This window comes from Sebastes fasciatus, chromosome 22 (assembly GCF_043250625.1).
Source record: "Sebastes fasciatus isolate fSebFas1 chromosome 22, fSebFas1.pri, whole genome shotgun sequence".
NCBI classification, from domain to species: domain Eukaryota; kingdom Metazoa; phylum Chordata; class Actinopteri; order Perciformes; family Sebastidae; genus Sebastes; species Sebastes fasciatus.
Window position 1 is genome coordinate 13192488 of NC_133816.1, and position 19586 is coordinate 13212073.

The following is a 19586-nucleotide window of genomic DNA, read 5'->3' on the forward strand; positions in this document are numbered from 1 at the left end:
TCTCTCTCTCTCTCTCTCTCTCTCTCTCTCTCTCTCTCTCTCTCCATTCAGCCAATGCGCGCACGTTTGTGCCTGTGATGCAGGGATGAGTGCTGCAAGCACATATGATGGTCCTCTCTCTCACACACACACACACACAGCAGCACATAACTGTGCCTATAATATACTTCTATAATATTTAGATGGGAGTGACTCTTTGGTAGACACGGTACTAAGGGTGTAAAAAAAAAAACATTTTTTTTTTTTTACAGTTTTTCTAAAGAAATTTTACATTCTTTGTCTGTATTTCAAAATGAGAGAAAGAAATGTAAAAATTACAATAATTAACTTTTTATTAAAAAGTGTCATGTGTCTTCTTTTTTAAAATTGCTCAAAGGCTGCAGGATTTATGGGCCTTACATCAGGTTATGCATCTTTGTTTGGACCTTGGATGCAAATAAATACCCACCAGTGTGAGGATCACTACATGAGGTAGTATGTTTGGTTTATGTTGCCACAATTTAAGACTTTTCTTACCTCAATTTGTGTTGCATTGTTGTTACACACCCATCTGCTGTTCAAGCAACTCCTTTGCCTTGTGAAACGTTCATTCAGGAGACAGAAAAAGATGCTTTTTAAAAGACAAAAAAACATTTTTTTAACAGAAAAAATCAGTATAAATGGAATACATTAAATATCTTTGAATGCTAATTTCAACAAAACTAACCGTAAAAATAAAGAATTCTTTACATGTAAAAGTAGAAAGATTTTCTGTAATTTTACAAAAAATATGTTTGTTATACCGATATATCACTGTCAAAAAACATAAAAATACTGTTATTAATCTATTTAAAAGTGTATAATTGCTTCTATATTGCTACATTGGTTTATAGATTTAAAGGTTTTATTGTTAAATAAGTGCATTTCATGTTATAAAAACTGTTTAAGTTAAATTTAAAAAAAGTTATTAACTATGCTTTACGCTCCCTTACATTTATATGAGACGGTGTAGCCTCTCTCTCTCTCCATCCAGCCAATGCGCGCACGTTTGTGCCTGTGATGCAGGGATGAGTCTTGCAAGCACATAGATGGTCCTCTCTCTCTCAGACACACACACACACACACACAGCAGCACATTAACGTGCATGGACATCCAATCCAATCCAATCCAAATTTATTTATAAAGCACATTTAAAAACAACAAAAGTTGACCAAAGTGCTGTACAATTATACATAAAAACATAAAAACAACACAATAAAACACTAAGACCAACTTAAAACCAACAGGACATTAAAATAATAAGAGCGTTAAGACCAATAGGAAAGGAAAAAAACATGCGGATACTCACATAATTGTGCCTATAATATACTTCTATAATATTTACCTGGGAGGGACTCTTTGGTGTGTTCTCCAGTGATATGCTTATTCCAGCCCCTTCTCATTTCCATGGCGTAAAATACCTACACTTTGTCTAATGGTACGTGTCCACAGCCTCCGTGCTTTCCACGCTCCACATTCATTGTCTATGTAAGCAGCCGCGCAATGCATTCTGGTAGCGTGGCGTCGCAATTCGAGAAGCGGAGCGTCCTTATTTGCATAAAGTTGAGGTCTAGTCTACTTTATGCAAATCACGGGCGTCCGGCGCGACTCGCCACCTCTCGAAACTCCCGAGAATCTTTTAAAATAAACGCTGTTGATCCAAAATGAAGACAGATTCAGCAACTGCATGGATTTCAGAAACGCATTTTGGAGAACTATTTTTGTAATATAAGAGAAGAAAGTTTCCAAACGAGCCTCCATACTGTTTCCGGTTTGAAAGCTGGGAGCAGCGGAGGGAAAGCGTTCATCCAATCAGGAGCCTAGTGCCTTGTTTCTAGTGACAGCCCACCAAGCGTCCAATGTTGGGAAGCATTGCGTCCCCTCGCGATAAAAAACACCCCTGTGGACACGTACCATTACATGTCCACAGGGGGTGTTTTTTATTGGAGGAATTGCCTCGCTTCCCAGCATTGGATTGCTTGATGGGCTGCCACCAGGCACTTGGCCCTATAGGCACTATAGGCACCAAATTGGACAAACCCTTTCCCTCAGTGGGCTGCCGCTCTGCAGCTTTCAAACCGGAACCAACATGGCGGCTCGTTTGGAAACTTTCTTCTCTTAGATTACAAAAATAGTTCTCCAAAATGTGTTTCTGGAAAACATTTTATGTGAGACATAAGCCATGTAAGTTGCTGAATCTGTCTTCATTTTAGATCAACAACGGTTAGTTTAAAAGTTTAGGGAGTTTCAAGAGGCGGCGAGTCGCGCCGGATGCCCCCTGATTTGCATAAAGTAGCCTAGACCTCAACTTTATGCAATTGAGGAGCGGCCGACGTGACGCCTCGTCTCTCTAAACGCGCCGCCAGGCTACCAGAATGCATTGCACTGCCGCTTACATAGACAATGAATGGGAAGTGTGGAGGCTGTGGGCATGTACCATAAGGCACCCTTTAGCGTCGGTATGAGACGCACCGGGCTTTCCATTAACTACAATGTAAACCCATCCACATCAAAGAGCAAAAAGACACACACTGGCGGGTCAGAGGGGCGGTGGATGGATCCAACAAACACAAGGCTTTTATCCACGTTACAATCAGCTGTTCGTTCATGTCCCGTGTTCACAACGTTCAGTGTCATTTTCACTGTACAAACGTAGTAATTTTAAGCCCAACCATGTTGTTTTTTCCTAAACCTAAGAAAAAGTGACGGCGAGGGTGTCTGACAAAGCGTCAGTATATGACGAGTTGGGATAAGAACGCATCGGTTGTTCCTATAATGCCGCTTTTATACTGCTTGTGTTCCATGTTCATTATAAATGTGTTAACATGAAAGCATCTGTCATGCAAATATAGTTAATTTGAATCTGAACTGGAACTTGATAGCTGACTGATATGTAAATTTGCAGCAGCCCAGGGGCTCATTCAGTGATTAGAGGGCCCGAGGTAAAACCAGGAATGACCCCCCCTACTCCCCTCATGCATTATTCTCACCCTTTCCTAACAGAGAATGCTATCGTTATTACTGAGGACACTGATTGTTATGTATGCAAGCATTTACCTCGGTTATACACGCAAAACTGTCCCCCTGCACTAAGTGTTTCTGGATTGTTGTCCACTAAAGATAACATTCAGATGGTACCACCACCGATGTTTCACTATTGGCTCACAATAGTGTAGATATCTTCCACAGAGATGAACAAAACATTCATTTTGGACCCGCCAACATTTTTAAAATGATTAATTCACAATCAAAATTGTATTCAGGAAAAGCGTTGTTATATTAAAATGTTATATTGAGAATAATAATATATTATGTCAATGTTATATTATGACTGATGCATTAATGTGTTCATCACTTTAATGTTGCAGCTGGTAAAGGAGGAGCTTTTTTTGTTGTTGTTATATTTACTGCTGGGTAGCTTGTGAATTTCACCAAGGGATCATTAAAGTTTTATCTTAACCTATAATAATACATGATACATTATATATTGATTATATGTTGTATTATTAATCAGAATCAGAATCTGAATCTTTAAGTTATCACATAAATGTAGTGCCATACAATATATATAACCTCTATAACACGTAGTTTTGTAGCTCATGACTATTTATTTTCAGCTGCTTGTATAAATAACTGAGTTATGTGCTTGTTAATATCTTCAGGGGAAAGCTTTCCTACCAGTTCCGAGTGAGAGTATCAACAATTCAGCAATTCACTCCTGAAACCTGTACAGCAATCTACCAGGTTTCAATACCTGAAGGTATGTGTGATATCTGCTTTCTTGTTAAGTACAAATTTAATGACTTTTGAGACCTTTTTAATACTTCTAATAGAGAAAAATAATAATATTGTTACCCCTGTAAAAATGTGAGGCGCACAGAGCGGAAAAACGTGAGGCGCTCAGCATCGCAAAAGCAGCGCACAAAACATTTCAATCTCACTGTAAACGATTACAAAAAGCCGCCCAAGGCTGCTAAAATGCATTCTGTCATATCGGGGCCTAAATGATCCTTGAAAGATGCTTTTAGTTGCATTATGGGAAATGTAGGATCCAGTGTTTTTTTGGATCCGAACCAATAGAGTGCTACAGGAATGAGTCCTAAAAGTCAGAAATGAGTTCGCATTTTAGCACATCCGGTTCCCTCATCTGGAAGTCAATGGGTTTTTAGTTAGATGCCTGAAATAAGGTCTGTGGTTAACACAAGCTGAAGAGATTTTAACGTTTTATTCTACGAAATGAAATGCATCAATAAATATCACACTCGTCATCACGCAGACTCGTCCGCCGTTACAGCCTCGTTGTGTATACTCACGCTCATGTGACTGTGGTGTAGTTCGTTTATAGCCTAACGTTAGTGTATTACTTATGGCGATTGCATTCAGTGGTGTTCATTTGTGGAGATTATCTTGCTGAACAAAACGTCATAAACGTGTTTTTGCCACAGAGCTTATTTTCTGCAATAATCCAAAACCCAATGGAAAAATCCCATTGGCTTTTTGTTGAGGGAACCCAGGGCGATGCTAACTTCCTGGTTGGCCTACAAACATACGCCATCCCTGAAGCACTCTATTCTAGGAAAAAGAAGTCAAGATATCTCCGACTCTCCTGCTGAGTTTTGAATGTTCTTTTATAAAAATATGTTTCTTCTGAGTCCTCCAACTTTATGGTAATAGTATGCTAATTTTCTCGAGTGCCCCTTTAATGGTCTCCTGCAGGGGTATCCTGGTGGCTTAGGGGTTTAAGTCGCTTCCTTGATCCAAGCCGGTATGAAGAGTCTTTGTTGCGTGTCATTCCCGATGTCTTCCCTCCTCATTTACAGTCAGCCCTCTGCTGCACACTATCAAATAAAAGGCAAAAAAATACTTTTTGAAAGGTTAATTTTTTGTGAGGCACTTGTTATTTTTTTGATGCTCACCAAACTATGTCTATGCAGCTACATCCATTTCTGCTACAATATTATTAGAAACTCATCTACATTTATTAGTGAGTTACTCAATAGCAAGTTTTAAAACATTTTATTATGGTGGTTTTATTATCATAGCTTTTTTTTACACAGTTCCAGTAGAGATTTATAATGAGTCACTGGTAGCGTACTTAAAAGACAATGTATTGCTGGTGACCTTGTTGTGCTTTCTGGCTTTTACCTCCTTTTAAATCTACTTTTTGATGTTATATTTTTGCTAGTTGTTTAGCAGATCCTTGCTGGATCGTGACATTGTTTGAGTAATGATCTGGACTCCAGGGGTGTAATGATTAAATGAGGTATTGTGTATGGTATACCCACACTGCGGCATATTGCGTCCTCCATATGGGTCATTATTCCAGGGAAGAACGGGAGACTTTGATTAGGCAACGCTGTCTCTCCTTCCTATTGATCCTCTCTGTGATGAGCTGGAGAGTTTGTCCACAGCTTGTTAAACACTCCAGTGGCATTATAATTCATTGTTTTTCAGCTCGTTTGTGGGTCAGCAATAATGCATGACACCGCTGTGCTGAATGGACAATATTTGTTTAAGGGCAGTTTTCTGATTGATTGGATGGATTCTTTTGTTTCCTCTGATGCTTTTTTTCATGGCCTGTGAGTGATGTAAATGGAAAATGCAGGAAGAGATGTTTCTAAAAATTAAGTATATGATTTAGTTTTCTTGTCGATGTAATGTGTTTACTGTACTTTTAAAGAAAGCTCTTAATAAGTCACTCCCTGCGCTTGGAAACCAACTTCCTATAATTACTTTTATTGACTTCATCTACACAGGAATCAGGCAAAAATGACATGAGGGATAGTCTAGAAGCGACTGCACACGATCTAGAAACACGATAAACTGCATTTGTTATGGTTACTTTCAGTCATGTGTCTTATCCTGAAGTGTATATGAGCTATCTGCCAAAGGTGTTTCATTACTTTTACAAGCATTTTATGATCATTTTTATATACTTGCACTCTGGGAGTGACATATTATCTTGTTCCATTTCTCTACAATATAACAAAAGTCCATCTTTATTTCCCAGTGAAAGCATGTTTCAGACCTGTCTTCTGTATTTTGCCTAAAATTTAAAAAGAAGTGAAACAAGGACAAAGTCACAGACCATGCATTTTTACAAACATGGCCCTTGCTCCCCCGTACGCCTGCAGTAGAAGGCGGGGGGATCCGCTGCTAGACGCCGTCCCCCGGACACGCTTGGCTTCATCCTCCATTCGAGCTGTCAGGGTGCAATCAGCAGACATGGAGAGCACTCTGGCTGGGCTGCGACATTACTCTGACCTCTGCGGGGTCCCTCACACCACTAACAGGCCCCTTCCTCTCCCATCTGGAGCTGAATAATTCAGCGTCACGAGGTTGTGGACGGTGTAGCCGGTTAAAGCGCAGCCAAGGTAAATGGTTTGATTCCCTTTGGGATCAGTGAAGCTATAAACAATTTGCACTTGTGGGGTTGTGAGGCACACTGAACATCAATGCTCTCTATGTATTTATTCTATATTTCTATCACTGAATTGTATTGCCCGTTCTGCAATCTGTCAGGCTCCAGTGAAGAAATGTTTATTCAATTGAATTTTATTTCATATACTACTTGGACTTTTTGGGGTATTCTTGAAACTTTTTCATGTTTTAACATTCTTGATGGATCAAATGCTCTTGTGTGGGTTGACACAAGTTAAAGCTGGAGTAGGCAGAAAAAGTTATTTTTATAAAACGGTCACTATATCCTGACCGTAGTGCATGAGACAGGTAATCTGAAAAAAATCATGTGCCTCGGTGTCCTCCGGTGTCCTCCGGTGTCCTCCGGTGTCCTCCGGTGTCCTCCGGTGCTCCTATTGGCATCTGCAAGATTTCACAGACCGGAGGAAAACAACCAATCAGAGCTGATCTGGAGTCTGCCATCTCTGAGCAGCTGTCAATCACTAGCGAACCCCGATCAAATGATCAAACTAGGCAGCGCTGATCAAATATGAATCAGTATTCTGTTACTGTAATGCCTACACATCTTATAGTGTACTGGTTAGCTGTAAAATGAGAAAGTTTGTGACCCGGCAGCCATGTTGGGATCAGTTGAGGAAATACCAAGCTTGTTTTAGTTTTATGATTGATTACATATGGCCTATTTATCTGACCTGCTTATCCAATATAATACTGTATCTGTGGTTACACCAAGGGTTAAATCAAATATTGGTGAAGCTGCCTTTTGATTTTCATGGTCCTTTAGTACAGCTGGTTGTTATCAATTTATCAATTAATTAATGCCTACATGTATTTTTAATATTATTTTTGCTTCATTGAATGGCATATTTATTTATTTATTTATTTATTTGTTTATTTATTTATTTATTAATTTATTTATTTATTTATTTATTTATTTATTTATTTATTTATTTATTTATTTACTTATTAATTTACTTATTTATTTATTCATTTATTTATTTTGGCAGGTTCCGTCCTGCATAGTTTACAGACTCTGTCAACATTAACAGAGTAATATAATAATAATTAAAGCTGCAAGCAGCGTTGAACGGGCCCTCGCCCCTTTGCGCACGTCGGGGGTACCCGCTGCCGTGCATTTCCATGAAAGTCGGACACTGCACGCAACAGTTAGAGGGTACTTTCTGCGTGGAGCGTGTGGCGCTGTAAATGACCTGTTGAGAACCTGTGGGGCATCCTTAAAAGGCACTTCTATGAGGGTAGGTGGCAGTATACAACCATTTCTTGTTGCCAGTAGGTGGCGCTATCACGATAACTCAACAATGGAACGTATATGTCTTCAGGCCGGGACTCTTATCCAGCTTGTGAAGTTTGGGGCAGATTGGAATATGTATAGTCAAGTTACAACAGCCTCCTGTGTCATGTCGTATGCCTTGAATGGTTGAGGTTAGGATAGATCGTCTGGCAGCGAGTCTCACGAGAGTTTTTGCAGATCTCAGATCAAATTTCGCAGAGATTACAGGTAAAAGAAATGCACTGCACTTTTTTTATTAGCTTCTGGTGCCTGTAATTTCAGATATTGTACCGTCATCACCTATAATCATGACTAAAAGCATATCAGTATGTCATTTGGTACCCCGTTACATTCATGAAGTCACAACTGCAGCTATTGGTGACAAAGTTAAGAGCGACAAACAACAACGTTTCTGGGTGAGCGATCTAATCGACATGAGCGTCACAGTTTGGGTGTGTCCCATTGTCACGCATGGGAAAAGAGTCTGTAAAGACAAACTTATTGTCTGTGTTATTTATTGGTTTTGATGTGAATTATTCACACTCTACGGTTTGTCTTATTGTTTCGTACACAACGTGTGCATTTCAGTCCTTTTTGGTTTCTGTGTGAAGGACACTGTATCGTCCCCGCTCTAAAAATAAAGTTTTGCTTGCTTTGCCTCCTTGCATTAGTCGCTGAAACAAGAGCCGCTTCACCTTCTTGAAGTTTTCAATAAGACAAATATAACAGACTCCAGGTCCATGTGCTGATGGGCTTAAGGTGGAGGAGGAGGGGGAGGATAGTGCCTCATTTAGTACAGATAAAACCTCTACTGTTCCAAACAGGGCTGTCAACACTTCCTGTCATCACTGCTGCACACCGCCCTCCGAACCCACACATACACTTCTCTTTGTCCACTTCTTTCTTCTGCTTCCTCATACTTCATCTTCCTCTCCATCCCTACTTTCTCCTCTTTTCCTCCTATTCTGTCCTCTCTCTGAATCTGTTGAGGACAATGTTCGTGTAGTGATTAGGTTTCGCTCTGCTTTCCAGTTCTCTTGTGTGTGTGTGTGTGTGTGTGTGTGTGTGTGTGTGTGTGTGTGTTCGGTGTGTTTCTCTACGTATATATGTGTGTGTTAGTGAAATTCCCCTCCCCTGGGCTCAGGTGTCACCGCAGCTCTCCCTCCAACTCCTTTGAACGGAGAGCTCAGCGTCGAGGATCAACATGAGGGCGAACGGTTTTAAACAGTTTCCCATGTAGCGAATAAATGAACTGCTGCTGCTGTAGAGAGAAAAAGACTGCTCAGCACACACACACACAAGGCAGTGTTTTGAGCCTGGTGTACACTGGCTCAGCTCTCTTAAAGCCTGCGGTCATATTACTGAGCGCAGGGTCAAAGGTCAAAGCCAATGAGCCGCCACACAGAAGGAGCTGTGTTCTCACTGAGCTGCCACTCTGGCTTTCCTTCTGTGTAAAACATGGTGTTGTTTTGACGCGAATGACGGACGTGTTTCTGGATCAGCACCCGCTGTAGATGAGCGCACATGCACAGCGGCGAATGTGTGTCACTCTAAAAACTCATCATCCCAATTTTAGTTGGTGGAGGTTTGATTTTAGACTTGCGACCCAGATTTTTTTTTCTTACGCCACACATCACGGTCATCTGCTACCTCCTGTGGCTTATCTCCGCTATCAAAGAAGATGATATGATACACACACTGGTGTCCTCTGAGAAGCAGTCATCAGCTTAGTGGCGATCTCTCCCATACCGAACGCAGAGCTTTAATCTGCAAAGATCGACTTTGTAACAATAATCTATACACATTATGAAATTGAATTGGAGGCCACCACATACCGCATGAAGCAATCACTGTTACTGCTTACAACCTTCCCAGTGGTTTATCCATACTCTGCAATCTTCTGATAACCCCCTCCTCTGACCCTGATAAGAAAACATCACATACTGTTTCTGCACTGTTCCCATGTGCACATACAGATCTTGCAATTTCATTATATTAGTACTTTGCCTGATTTATCCCATTTATAAGCCTTCTTTTTAGTACTTGAGTGTGTTTTACCAACCTGAAGGCAGCCATTCATGTCAGTGTGGTATGAAAATCAGCTTTCAGAGATTTGAAACGTGGGTGCCTGGGCTGTCCTCGACCAAAGAAATTCTTAGTCAACTAACACTTAAAGATTTTTATGGACTAACATATTAGTGGATTTAATCAACAGATGAGTTTCTCCACAAAGAATCACTCAAAAGCACCACTTAAAAAGAGATGTGCTCATAAGTTTCTTAGAAATAAGTCATTCAGCGTGAAAAAAAAGCATAAAAAAACGACTAATCAACTAAAGAAATCTTACTAACAACTGTTCAGTCGACTAAGGCAGCCCTCGTGGATGCTATATGATATACATACCATAAGATGATAGAAATGTGTCAACCATCAGAGGACTGCTTTGTGGCAACATTTGATTTTTGCATCAAGTTCATGATTTTCAGGTATTTTATTGACTGAATTGACCACAGAATACATTCCTATCTGATCATTTTAACTATAAATAGTAACTCAAATTGAACTATATGACAATATCTAATGATATCATGATATAAAATCAGTTATTCTTATCACCTACCCACAATCCATTACAATAAACATGACTGCTATATGTTGTCCAAGTGATGCTATTGTTGTATCGTGTGTGTGTGTGTGTAGATTGGTTTGAAAAGTCTTGATTGCTATATTGATTTAAAAAATAAAAGCGTTGAATTCTGAATACAGAAGAAGAAACGCTGATAAAATTCTCTTACCTTTTATTTTCATTAAAACCTTTCAAACAATCAAGATTTTTATTTATTTTTTATTTAATTTTTTATTTCAACTAATGAATCAGAAGAAAAATGCATTCGTCTTTTTCTTAATTGCTTCTTTATTCCTTTATTTATTTTTTATTTTATTTCATTTTATTTTATTTTATTTTTTTATTTCAACTAATGAATCAGAAGAAAAAATGCATTAGTCTTTTTCTTAATTGTTTCTTTGTTTTATTTTATTTTATTTTATTTGATTATTTTTTATTTATTTATTTATTTATTTTCAACCAATGAATCAGAACAAAAAATGCATTAGTCTTTTTCTAAATTGTTTCTTTATTTTTTTATTTTATTTTTTTTTTCAACTAATGAATCAGAAGAAAAAATGCATTAGTCTTTTTCTTAATTGTTTCTTTATTTCTTTCTTTATTTTCTTTATTTTTTAATTTTTAATTTAATTTAATTTATTTATTTTTTATTTCAACTAATGAATCAGAAGAAAAATGCATTAGTCTTTTTCTTAATTGTTTCTTTATTTTATTTTATTTTTTTATTTTTTATTTTATTTTATTTTATTTCTTTATTTTTTTCAACAAATGAATCAGAACAAAAAAAATGCATTAGTCTTTTTCTTAATTGTTTCTTTATTTCTTTCTTTCTTTTCTTTATTTTTTTATTTTTAATTTAATTTAATTTTTTCTTTATTTTCTTTATTTTCTATTTACTTTTATTTTATTTTATTTTATTTTATTTTATTTTTTATTTTTTTTTATTTATTTTTTTTATTGTATTTTATTGTATTTTATTAAATTTCATTTTATTTTATTTTATTTTATTTATTTATTTATTTATTTATTTATTTTTTAATTTTTAATTTTTAATTTTATTTCATTTCATTTCATTTCATTTTATTTCATTTTATTTCATCATCTCCACAACACCAGAACGTGCCCGTTGCAGTTGCGTGTCCTCGACACATGGCGGCGGTAACGTGGTAACGGTAACGTGGTAACGGTCGCGTCACTATGACCTCACCAACATGGCGGTGGCTGTAAGCAGCTCCAGCTGGTTTGTTTCCGTGTCTAGAAAAGTGGGAAGTTATCTATTTAATGCAGCTTTCATCAGCCAGGCTGCAACTAGCGGTAACAACATGGACTCAGCGCGGCCAACCAAGGTCTGACAGTAACTCTTTGTCATGCTTTAGCTTCACAGTTAGCTGCAGTTCCAGATGTTGATCACATCTTTACACGTTATTAGTGCTCACGTGTGTTTCTTCCTCCACAGCTGGAGTTTGCAGTGCAGATGACATGTGAGAGCTGCGCAGTTCAAGTCAGAGCTGCTCTGGAGGGTAAACCAGGTAGGAAAGAGGAGCTTTTACTCACAAAACAATGAACACTATCCTGAAACATATCCATGTTTACATCCTGAACCAGCTCTTTGTATTGATCAGCGGGTTAGCAGCAGTGTAAATGCTCTCTCTAGTGTCTCTAGTTAACATGACACAGCAGATAATGTCAGCCAGCTTTTATCTGTCATGTTCATGGCATGACCTTTCTTCATGCATTCCAGTACAAAGTGTAACATGTCATGTTACTCAGCAAGGCACGCACACTTCATTTATATAGCAGCATTTTCTTATAAGTAGTGCTTGACATTGAAATGCATAAAACAATAACATGTACAGGATTTTTGTAAGATAAATAGAGACAACTTTCAATTGGTAAACTGCCAATTAATTAATCCAAATTGAATGACTGTAGCCTAGAGACTTTAAGTCAGTGCACAGCAGATCAGCTGAACATGCAACAATGTGCAATATAGTAAATTACCTCCAAATCAGTATTCGAATGCTTCATTTTTAGGACCCGAGCATGAAAGTCCCTGGCACTTGTTGACACTTGTTGACAATAATGACATCTGTTGACATTATTGGGTTGGATTCCTGTCTAGAGGAGCCACCGTTATCTGTACAGCTGTGTCTGTAGTAGGGACCGTATAGAGCCAGTCGCTAGGGCAACCGGGGTCAGAGATGCCAGAGGAACGGAGTAAGTCAAAACATGATAAGGGGTAAAACACTGAGCACCAGGGAGGAAGGGCAGAGTTGTGAGGCCTTCACGCAGAGAGCACCTCAATGTGGAGTCCTGACAATTGTTCCTTGATCAAATCTCAATAAACCTTCTGTGTAAGACGTCAACAGCTCCGGGGCCTCTTCCTTCCTAGAAGTTACTTCGATCTTCAAGAAATTGAAGTAGGTCATTGCTCACATCTGCAAGAGCGTACTAAATATTTTTTTGATTTTTTTGGCAAACAGGAAGTCAGCCATTGGATTTCATGTGTTAATCTAAAATTTCCGAACACATGTTTGAGGACGTTAGGATGCACAAAAACTCATGAAACTTTACACACATATTCACACTAGTAATTCCTTTGATTTGGTGGTGTAATTGGGCTTGGGCGTGGCATGTTGGCTCTTTAGCGCCCCCTTATTACTTTTGACCTTTGAACATACCTTAGAGAATTTAAGAGCTATTGCAGCTTCTTAAATGTGAATATTTTCTGGTTTCTTTACTCCTCTATGACAGTAAACTGAATATCTTTGAGTTTAAGAATCACCATATTCATTCCTCAGACGCAGACTGGCACTCATAAGCGTAAGAAAATAGAAAAGTGACACTATTCAATTTAGAGTGTTGCTGTATAAAACAGCAAATCCTCATATTTGAGAAGATGGAAGCAGATAATGTCACTCGCTTCGACCATTCATTTGTCTGTTTGTGTATCTATCACGTGATCATTTTCATCTCTGTTCATGTGTTTGCAGGAGTGACGTCTGTCAGCGTCGACGTCGGTAAGGAGGAGGTGCTGGTGGAGTCGACTCTGACCAGCGCGGAGGTGCATGCTCTGATAGAGAGCACTGGACGCAGGGCCGTGCTGAAAGGCATCGGAGGATCACAGCAAGGTGAGAAACCACAGGACCAGAGTATCGAACCTCAATACCCTCTGATACCGACCGAGATGCATCTGTAGCATCAAATATTGAAAATGTTCATGTACCAAAAGTCTGGTCCGATTTGTAATCTTGTTAACCTTTTTTTCTTGAATCAGATATTTACTTATTTAAATCAATTGTAGACTTTTTTATAAGACTACGTATGAAAAATACGTAAACGTAAAAAATTGTGTCCTTACATTCTCACCAAAACTAATTGTATGCATTCTTGAGGTCTAACAAACCAGCCTGTCTCCTCAGAATGATGTTCCTATACATTATGAATTACTTTTCGAGGATTAAGTTTATCTTTGACGTATCACATATACGTTTCTAATGACCGTCTGCGGAAGTCCGCGTAGGCAGGAGGCCGTGGTGATGGGTGGGTCAAACAAACCCGGGACTTTCACCCAGGAGACCGCTGTTAATGGTTCGTGTGAAACCAGAAGTCAACATTCACGAGAAAATACATCCCTCGAAACCTAATTGAGAGTACAGTTTAGTTGTATAGGAATGTAATTTTGTAGGAGACAGGGTTGAATAAACGTGGTGAATGTATTTCTTTCCTCATAAAACATTTGCAAAGCCAATTTAAAAAAAAAAAAAAAAGTATTTCAAATCCGGTATTGTTTACTTGCCAGCGATCTCCTTCTTCCTTACTTTTATTGGCGCCTTGCAGCATATCTAGTTGTATTATTGCCACCTGTAAATCAGTCGAATTGTGTGAAACCATTGGCCGGACCAATGCAGGTGTATTGTGTCACCTTCATAGGCGTGCGTGCATGTGCCCGAGATAAACAAAACAGGGATTCACTCGTAGAAAAACAGCTCAAAGGCACTATTCGGTCATTTTGCTTTCAATAGATGGATAAATTGGTGGAAAAAGTCTACAGAAATACTGACTACTAAAACGTATTATTAATGCTGTTCATTGATCTCCCTGCAGAGCAAAGATGCTCATTAATTTAGACTTAAATGCTGCTTCAATTGTTGACACTCTGGTTCTCTTCACACATATCGATAAAACACGCCCTGGATAAACACATCACCAAGTAGAAAGCTCTAAATAGAAGTGTGATTGCACATATTCAGTGTGCACTGTGATCTGATCACTCTGATGTGGTCTTGGTGGTACATATGTGACCTGATATATATGTGGTGTAGTGTGAATGCAAATGCATCTGTGACCACACTGGGGGGAGTGCCAAATCGACTTAGCACGGCTAACGTCTCAAACACAGTTGGTTATGGTTGACAACGTATCATATCACAAGGAGTTTTAAGTCACGGTTTCCCTCCGATAAAATCAAATGTGAGCTGAGAAACGTAATCTGATCACATGAGACGCATTTGTAATGCATTCTTATTCCACATATGTGAACTGCAGTAACATCTAACCAGGATGTGTCCAGATGTGTGAACACGATCACAGACATATTAAACATTTAGGACATCTTGTGTCTTTATGACAGACCTGGGTTCAGCTGTGGCCATGCTTGCTGGTGTGAGGAAGATCCAGGGGGTGGTGCGTTTCCTGCAGCTGTCAGAGGACCGTTGCTTGATTGATGGAACCATCGATGGGCTGGAGCCTGGACCCCACGGCCTTCACGTCCACACCCTGGGGGACCTGACACTGGACTGCCTCAGGTAGGACCGCAGAGCTGCATCAGGCACAAGCATGAACCAGAAGAACAGACTGGTCTAGTTAAAGGGTAACTTCAGTATTTTCCAACTTGGACCCTATTTTCCCATGTTTTTATGTCTAAGTGACAAATGGTGACAACCATTTCTGAAATTGGTCCAGTACTGAGGGAGAGCGCTGTAGGCGGCAGCTGCTTACGGGCTGCAATATGGTGCTATTGGGGCAAGCTGGCACCGTCATAAACGTCCACTAAAAGCAACGATTTACTTACTTTACTTATATTTAATTAAATTGAATTACTTCTTCTTTTTTTTTACAGTTGTGGAGATCACTATAACCCCTTTGGAAGACAACACGGCGGTCCAGGGGACTCTGAGAGGGTACAGTCATACCTGTTCCTTAAAACTCTATAGACCATTTCACTGAATGTGTCCCGGTTTATTTCCTGTTGGGTTGTTTGTGAATGACATAAGCTGACAGGAAGTAAACACGGACCCAAGCTGTTGCCTAGCAATGCAATCCCGTTAAAAATAACTTACCATTATATGCATTTTTTATAATTTTTGGAGACTCCGTGCTGTAGATCACTGGTGCCAGAGCATTTAGATGTAAAAGGAGTTAGTAAATAATGGATCCTCTTCTCATAAATTCTGACAAAATCCCTCCTGAGATTTGATAACATTTCAACATGAGCCAAATGTAAGACGTATATGCCAAATAACGTCCCGCGGGAGCCGTTTTGAGCAGTTCTGCTTCAGGTGCTACATTTTCAATAAAAGTATGTGGCAGACTGTCAGAGCTACAAAGTCTAAGGCAGCGTTTCCTGGCTTTCATGCTGTATACTCTTGTGTATTTACATCTCCGGTTCAGTGTTATTTATTCACTGTGTGTCGTTGTCTTGCAGCATGTAGGTGATCTGGGAAATATAGTCGCTGGACCAGATGGCAGAGCCTCATTTAGACAAGAGGACAGTCAGCTAAAGGTAACACACACACACACACAGACACACACACATTTGACACATTTGTGCCTCCTCGTCTCCTCGCTCCTCTGGATTGTAACCCAGAAATCAATCTCGTGGAGCGACGAGGCTTGCCGGAGGAGCTATAAGCGAGGATACACCGGTGTGTCCTTTGCAGAAGTCTTTTCGGCACCCGTGACGCATTAAAAGAGTCGCTTTAAAAAGACCGCTCCAAGGCAAGGATGTCTCATTTTGTTAAATGCCTCGACTCCTCCGCTCGCATCTATGATGGGCAGGACTAAGACGCGAGGAGAGGAGGCAAGGAAAGGAATTGAGGATGTACAAACTTATAAATGAGAAAGGCCCCGAATGACAGCTTCTTTCTTTATTGATACCTTGGTGCAGGTATGGGATGTGATTGGCCGATCGCTGGTGGTGGATGCAGACGAGGACGACCTGGGTCAAGGCGATCACCCTCTCTCCATACGGACTGGGAACTCTGGGGAAAGGTGAGTCAACAGCACTGGTTTCAGCTGGGTAGAAGGTTCATAGATGCATTCAATGTTACAAGGGGTGGACAAAATAATAGGAACAACTTTAGCACCAGTAGCCCAGGTCCCTGAGAGGTGGAGATCCAACTTGATGAGCATTTTTGAATCTTTAGTGATGTTATTGTAAGATATTTCTCTTAATTTGCCTACTGCCTGTTTATATAGATATGCAAGTTTGTCACTGTGAAAACTTCAATGTGTTAATAATGCTGTTCTGTAAAATGTTCCTAATTGTTTCGTTTGATGTCACACTTAAAGGGTAACTTTGGTATTTTTCAACCTGGACCCTATTTTCCCATGTTTTTGTGTCTAAGTGATTAATAGGGACAACACTTTCTTAAATTGGTCCAGTATTGAGGGATAAGGCTGCAACCTCCAGCTGCTAAACGAGCTGTAATGTAATCAGTTTTTGCCACCGACGGGCTCCGATTGTTATTATAAGTGTCTGACAATATTATGGAAAGGACCCTACAGAGAAATAATATGTTCTTCATACCCTTCGTTTGATGCTGTCTGTTTATTGTTGTGTCACGTGACTTGTTGCCGGAAGACAACGGTGGAAAAGTGAGTGAGAGTTGGAGACAGAGGAGTGCCACAGGACACCGGTGTTGTCAGAGTTTGTAGTGTTGGGAGTACAGAAAGCGTAGCTTAGTGTTATCTAAAAGATTTTCAATGTCATTTAGATGATTTCGATAATGTCGGTGCAACGCGACGTTTCAGAGCGAGGCTTCTCCGAGCGGGACACACAATAACAAATAGGCCAAATCAAGCGAAAGGTAAAAAAAAGTTTTTATTTCTCTGGAAGGTCCTTTCCATAATGTTGTCAAACACTTTTAATATTAATCTGAGCCTGTCAGTGGCAAAAACAAGCACTTTTAGTGGACGTAAACTGACGGTGCCAGGTTGCCCCAAGCAATTAAATTACAGCTTGTTTAGCGGCTGGCGGCTGCAGCGTTATCCCTCAATACTAGACCAATTTCAAAAAGTGTTGTCCCATTAGTCACTTAGACACAAAAGCATGGGAAAATAAGGTTGAAAAACAAAAAGTTATCCTTTAACATCAACATAAATATTATTATAAATCTATATGTATTTTAAATGTATTAAAAAATCTGTATTAAATTATTGCGACCACATTCTATTGGGCCTATTCTGTGTCAGTAATGCATTAGGTTTTTGTTAGTGTATATTAATTGAGTGAGTAAATCATTTATTTTCAAGACACACCTAGTCAAGATGTGCATGACTAGAAACTGTAATTAAAATTTAACAAAACAATCAAAGAGTTGGGATTGTTGTCAAACTACTAGCTCCAAAGTTGAGACTTAATAATTAATTATTAAACGAGCCCTTTAAAAAGTAATTGTCAAGTAACGAGTCTGACCTTCTGAAGCTGATTTTTTTCTTCATTGTTTCAAACACTGTCTCTTTTCCTCTCCTCCACAGACTGGCCTGTGGGATCATCGCCCGATCAGCAGGTCTTTTCCAAAACCCCAAACAGATTTGTGCCTGTGACGGGGTCACGCTGTGGGAGGAGAGAGACCGGCCGATCGCCGGGAAAGGTCGAAGCAAGGCCAACAACACAGAGACACCGGCGGCACACCTCTGAACCTCGGGCACAAACACCAGCCACGTCTGTAACCTGCGTTGGGCTGTTTGAACAGAAAGGGGCACATTGGAGAGAAAATGCAGAGGACGTTTGTCGACAGAGGGTCAGAGCACTGAAATATATGTTTGCACACAGCTTGACAGATGACCAAAAAAACAATGGCCTTCTTGATTTTTTTTTTTTCTCTGTGATAAAATCAAATCCTCTTGCAGTTACTGTCCTCTGAGGATTTTAGAAGCACTAAAGCAGATTAAAACCAGCCTGGGACTTTGTGAAAGTCAGCTTTGATTAGCTAGATGTCCGTTAATGCTGTTAATATGTTTGTATAACCATTCGCCTCTGACACAATTGTCCAATCACTGCCTAAATTGATGTACTGGCTGTTTGGGATAAATGTACTACAGTTTGGCATTAAAGTGTTTAAAGTTAATTATGCAAGCCTCCTATACACAGTATTATACCAATATACATATTGTCTTTATACATCCATGCTTACCTTGTACGGCAGCTGGTTTCTCGTGATGTCCTAGAGATCACGCAACAATCGCGGGATCACATATCACACGAAAAAAACATCTTGTCAGGCTTCAAGTAATGCGTTTGTGTCCGGCAAGCCAGATCATGGATCAATCAGCGTCATACGAAGAGCTACTGGCAGCTACGCGCATTGTGACGACACAGAGAGACGACTGTTCATTCTAAACAATAACGGCGGCTCCCGAAGTTGTTGACGTAGCTGCAGTAGTTACATCAGAACTGGAGAGTATTTCTTCATTGAAAGAAGAGCAAAGAACGGCACCGAAGGTGATGTTTTCGCTTTTCTCTCGACTGGCTTCGGTAAGAGTTTGATCGACAGACGGTTGATCCAATCACATGCCAAGTATTCTTTGAAAGTGCCTGCCCTTTTTCCAAACAGTTTCTAATGACGACTTCTCAAATGGTTCTGTGTAACAAACCATCTGGCGGTGTCAGGTTGAGTTGTAAAATCAGTGTTGTGATTGAGGAAAAAGTAGCCAAAACGGCAACAGGAAAGTCCAAATAGATAGCTAAAAGTAAGTGATAAGTGACTGAAAGGTGCAGCCTCGGCCACTCCAGGTGGTAGTAGTGGCTTAAACGAGGACAAATCCAGAATCAGGGATTCACGTGTGCAGCATGGATCCACCACGACATGTAATCTTAAAAAAATCCATTCATTAAAGGGGCTCAATGCGAGGGCGCTTGGAATCACTGTGCTAACTCGGGACATGTCGAGGGAATCTGTGCCACTGTTATCTGCAGTGTGTTCATTTTAAATCCATAAGGTGGT

The 19586-nt window shown here is 39.7% G+C and overlaps 1 protein-coding gene across 1 annotated transcript; it reads left to right on the forward strand.

The window, feature by feature from the left end:
- Window positions 1-11543: 11543 nt before the first annotated feature.
- ccs (copper chaperone for superoxide dismutase) lies at window positions 11544-18748 on the forward strand. The gene is made up of 8 exons (XM_074624285.1): window positions 11544-11702; window positions 11813-11885; window positions 13350-13487; window positions 14990-15164; window positions 15479-15539; window positions 16064-16141; window positions 16526-16629; window positions 18118-18748. Exons 1-8 carry the CDS (start codon window positions 11568-11570, stop codon window positions 18278-18280), a joined length of 927 nt encoding a protein of 308 aa, XP_074480386.1. The 5' UTR covers window positions 11544-11567; the 3' UTR covers window positions 18281-18748.
- Window positions 18749-19586: the final 838 nt, after the last annotated feature.

Excerpts from the sequence above, each read along its gene's own strand:
- ccs (XM_074624285.1), top strand. The coding sequence starts at position 11,568 with ATGGCGGTGGCTGTAAGCAGCTCCAGCTGGTTTGTTTCCGTGTCTAGA. Across the intron at positions 15,540-16,063 it reads GTCCAGGGGACTCTGAGAGG|CATGTAGGTGATCTGGGAAA; the intron begins GTACAGTCATAC and ends GTTGTCTTGCAG. Across the intron at positions 16,630-18,117 it reads ACTGGGAACTCTGGGGAAAG|ACTGGCCTGTGGGATCATCG; the intron begins GTGAGTCAACAG and ends TCTCCTCCACAG.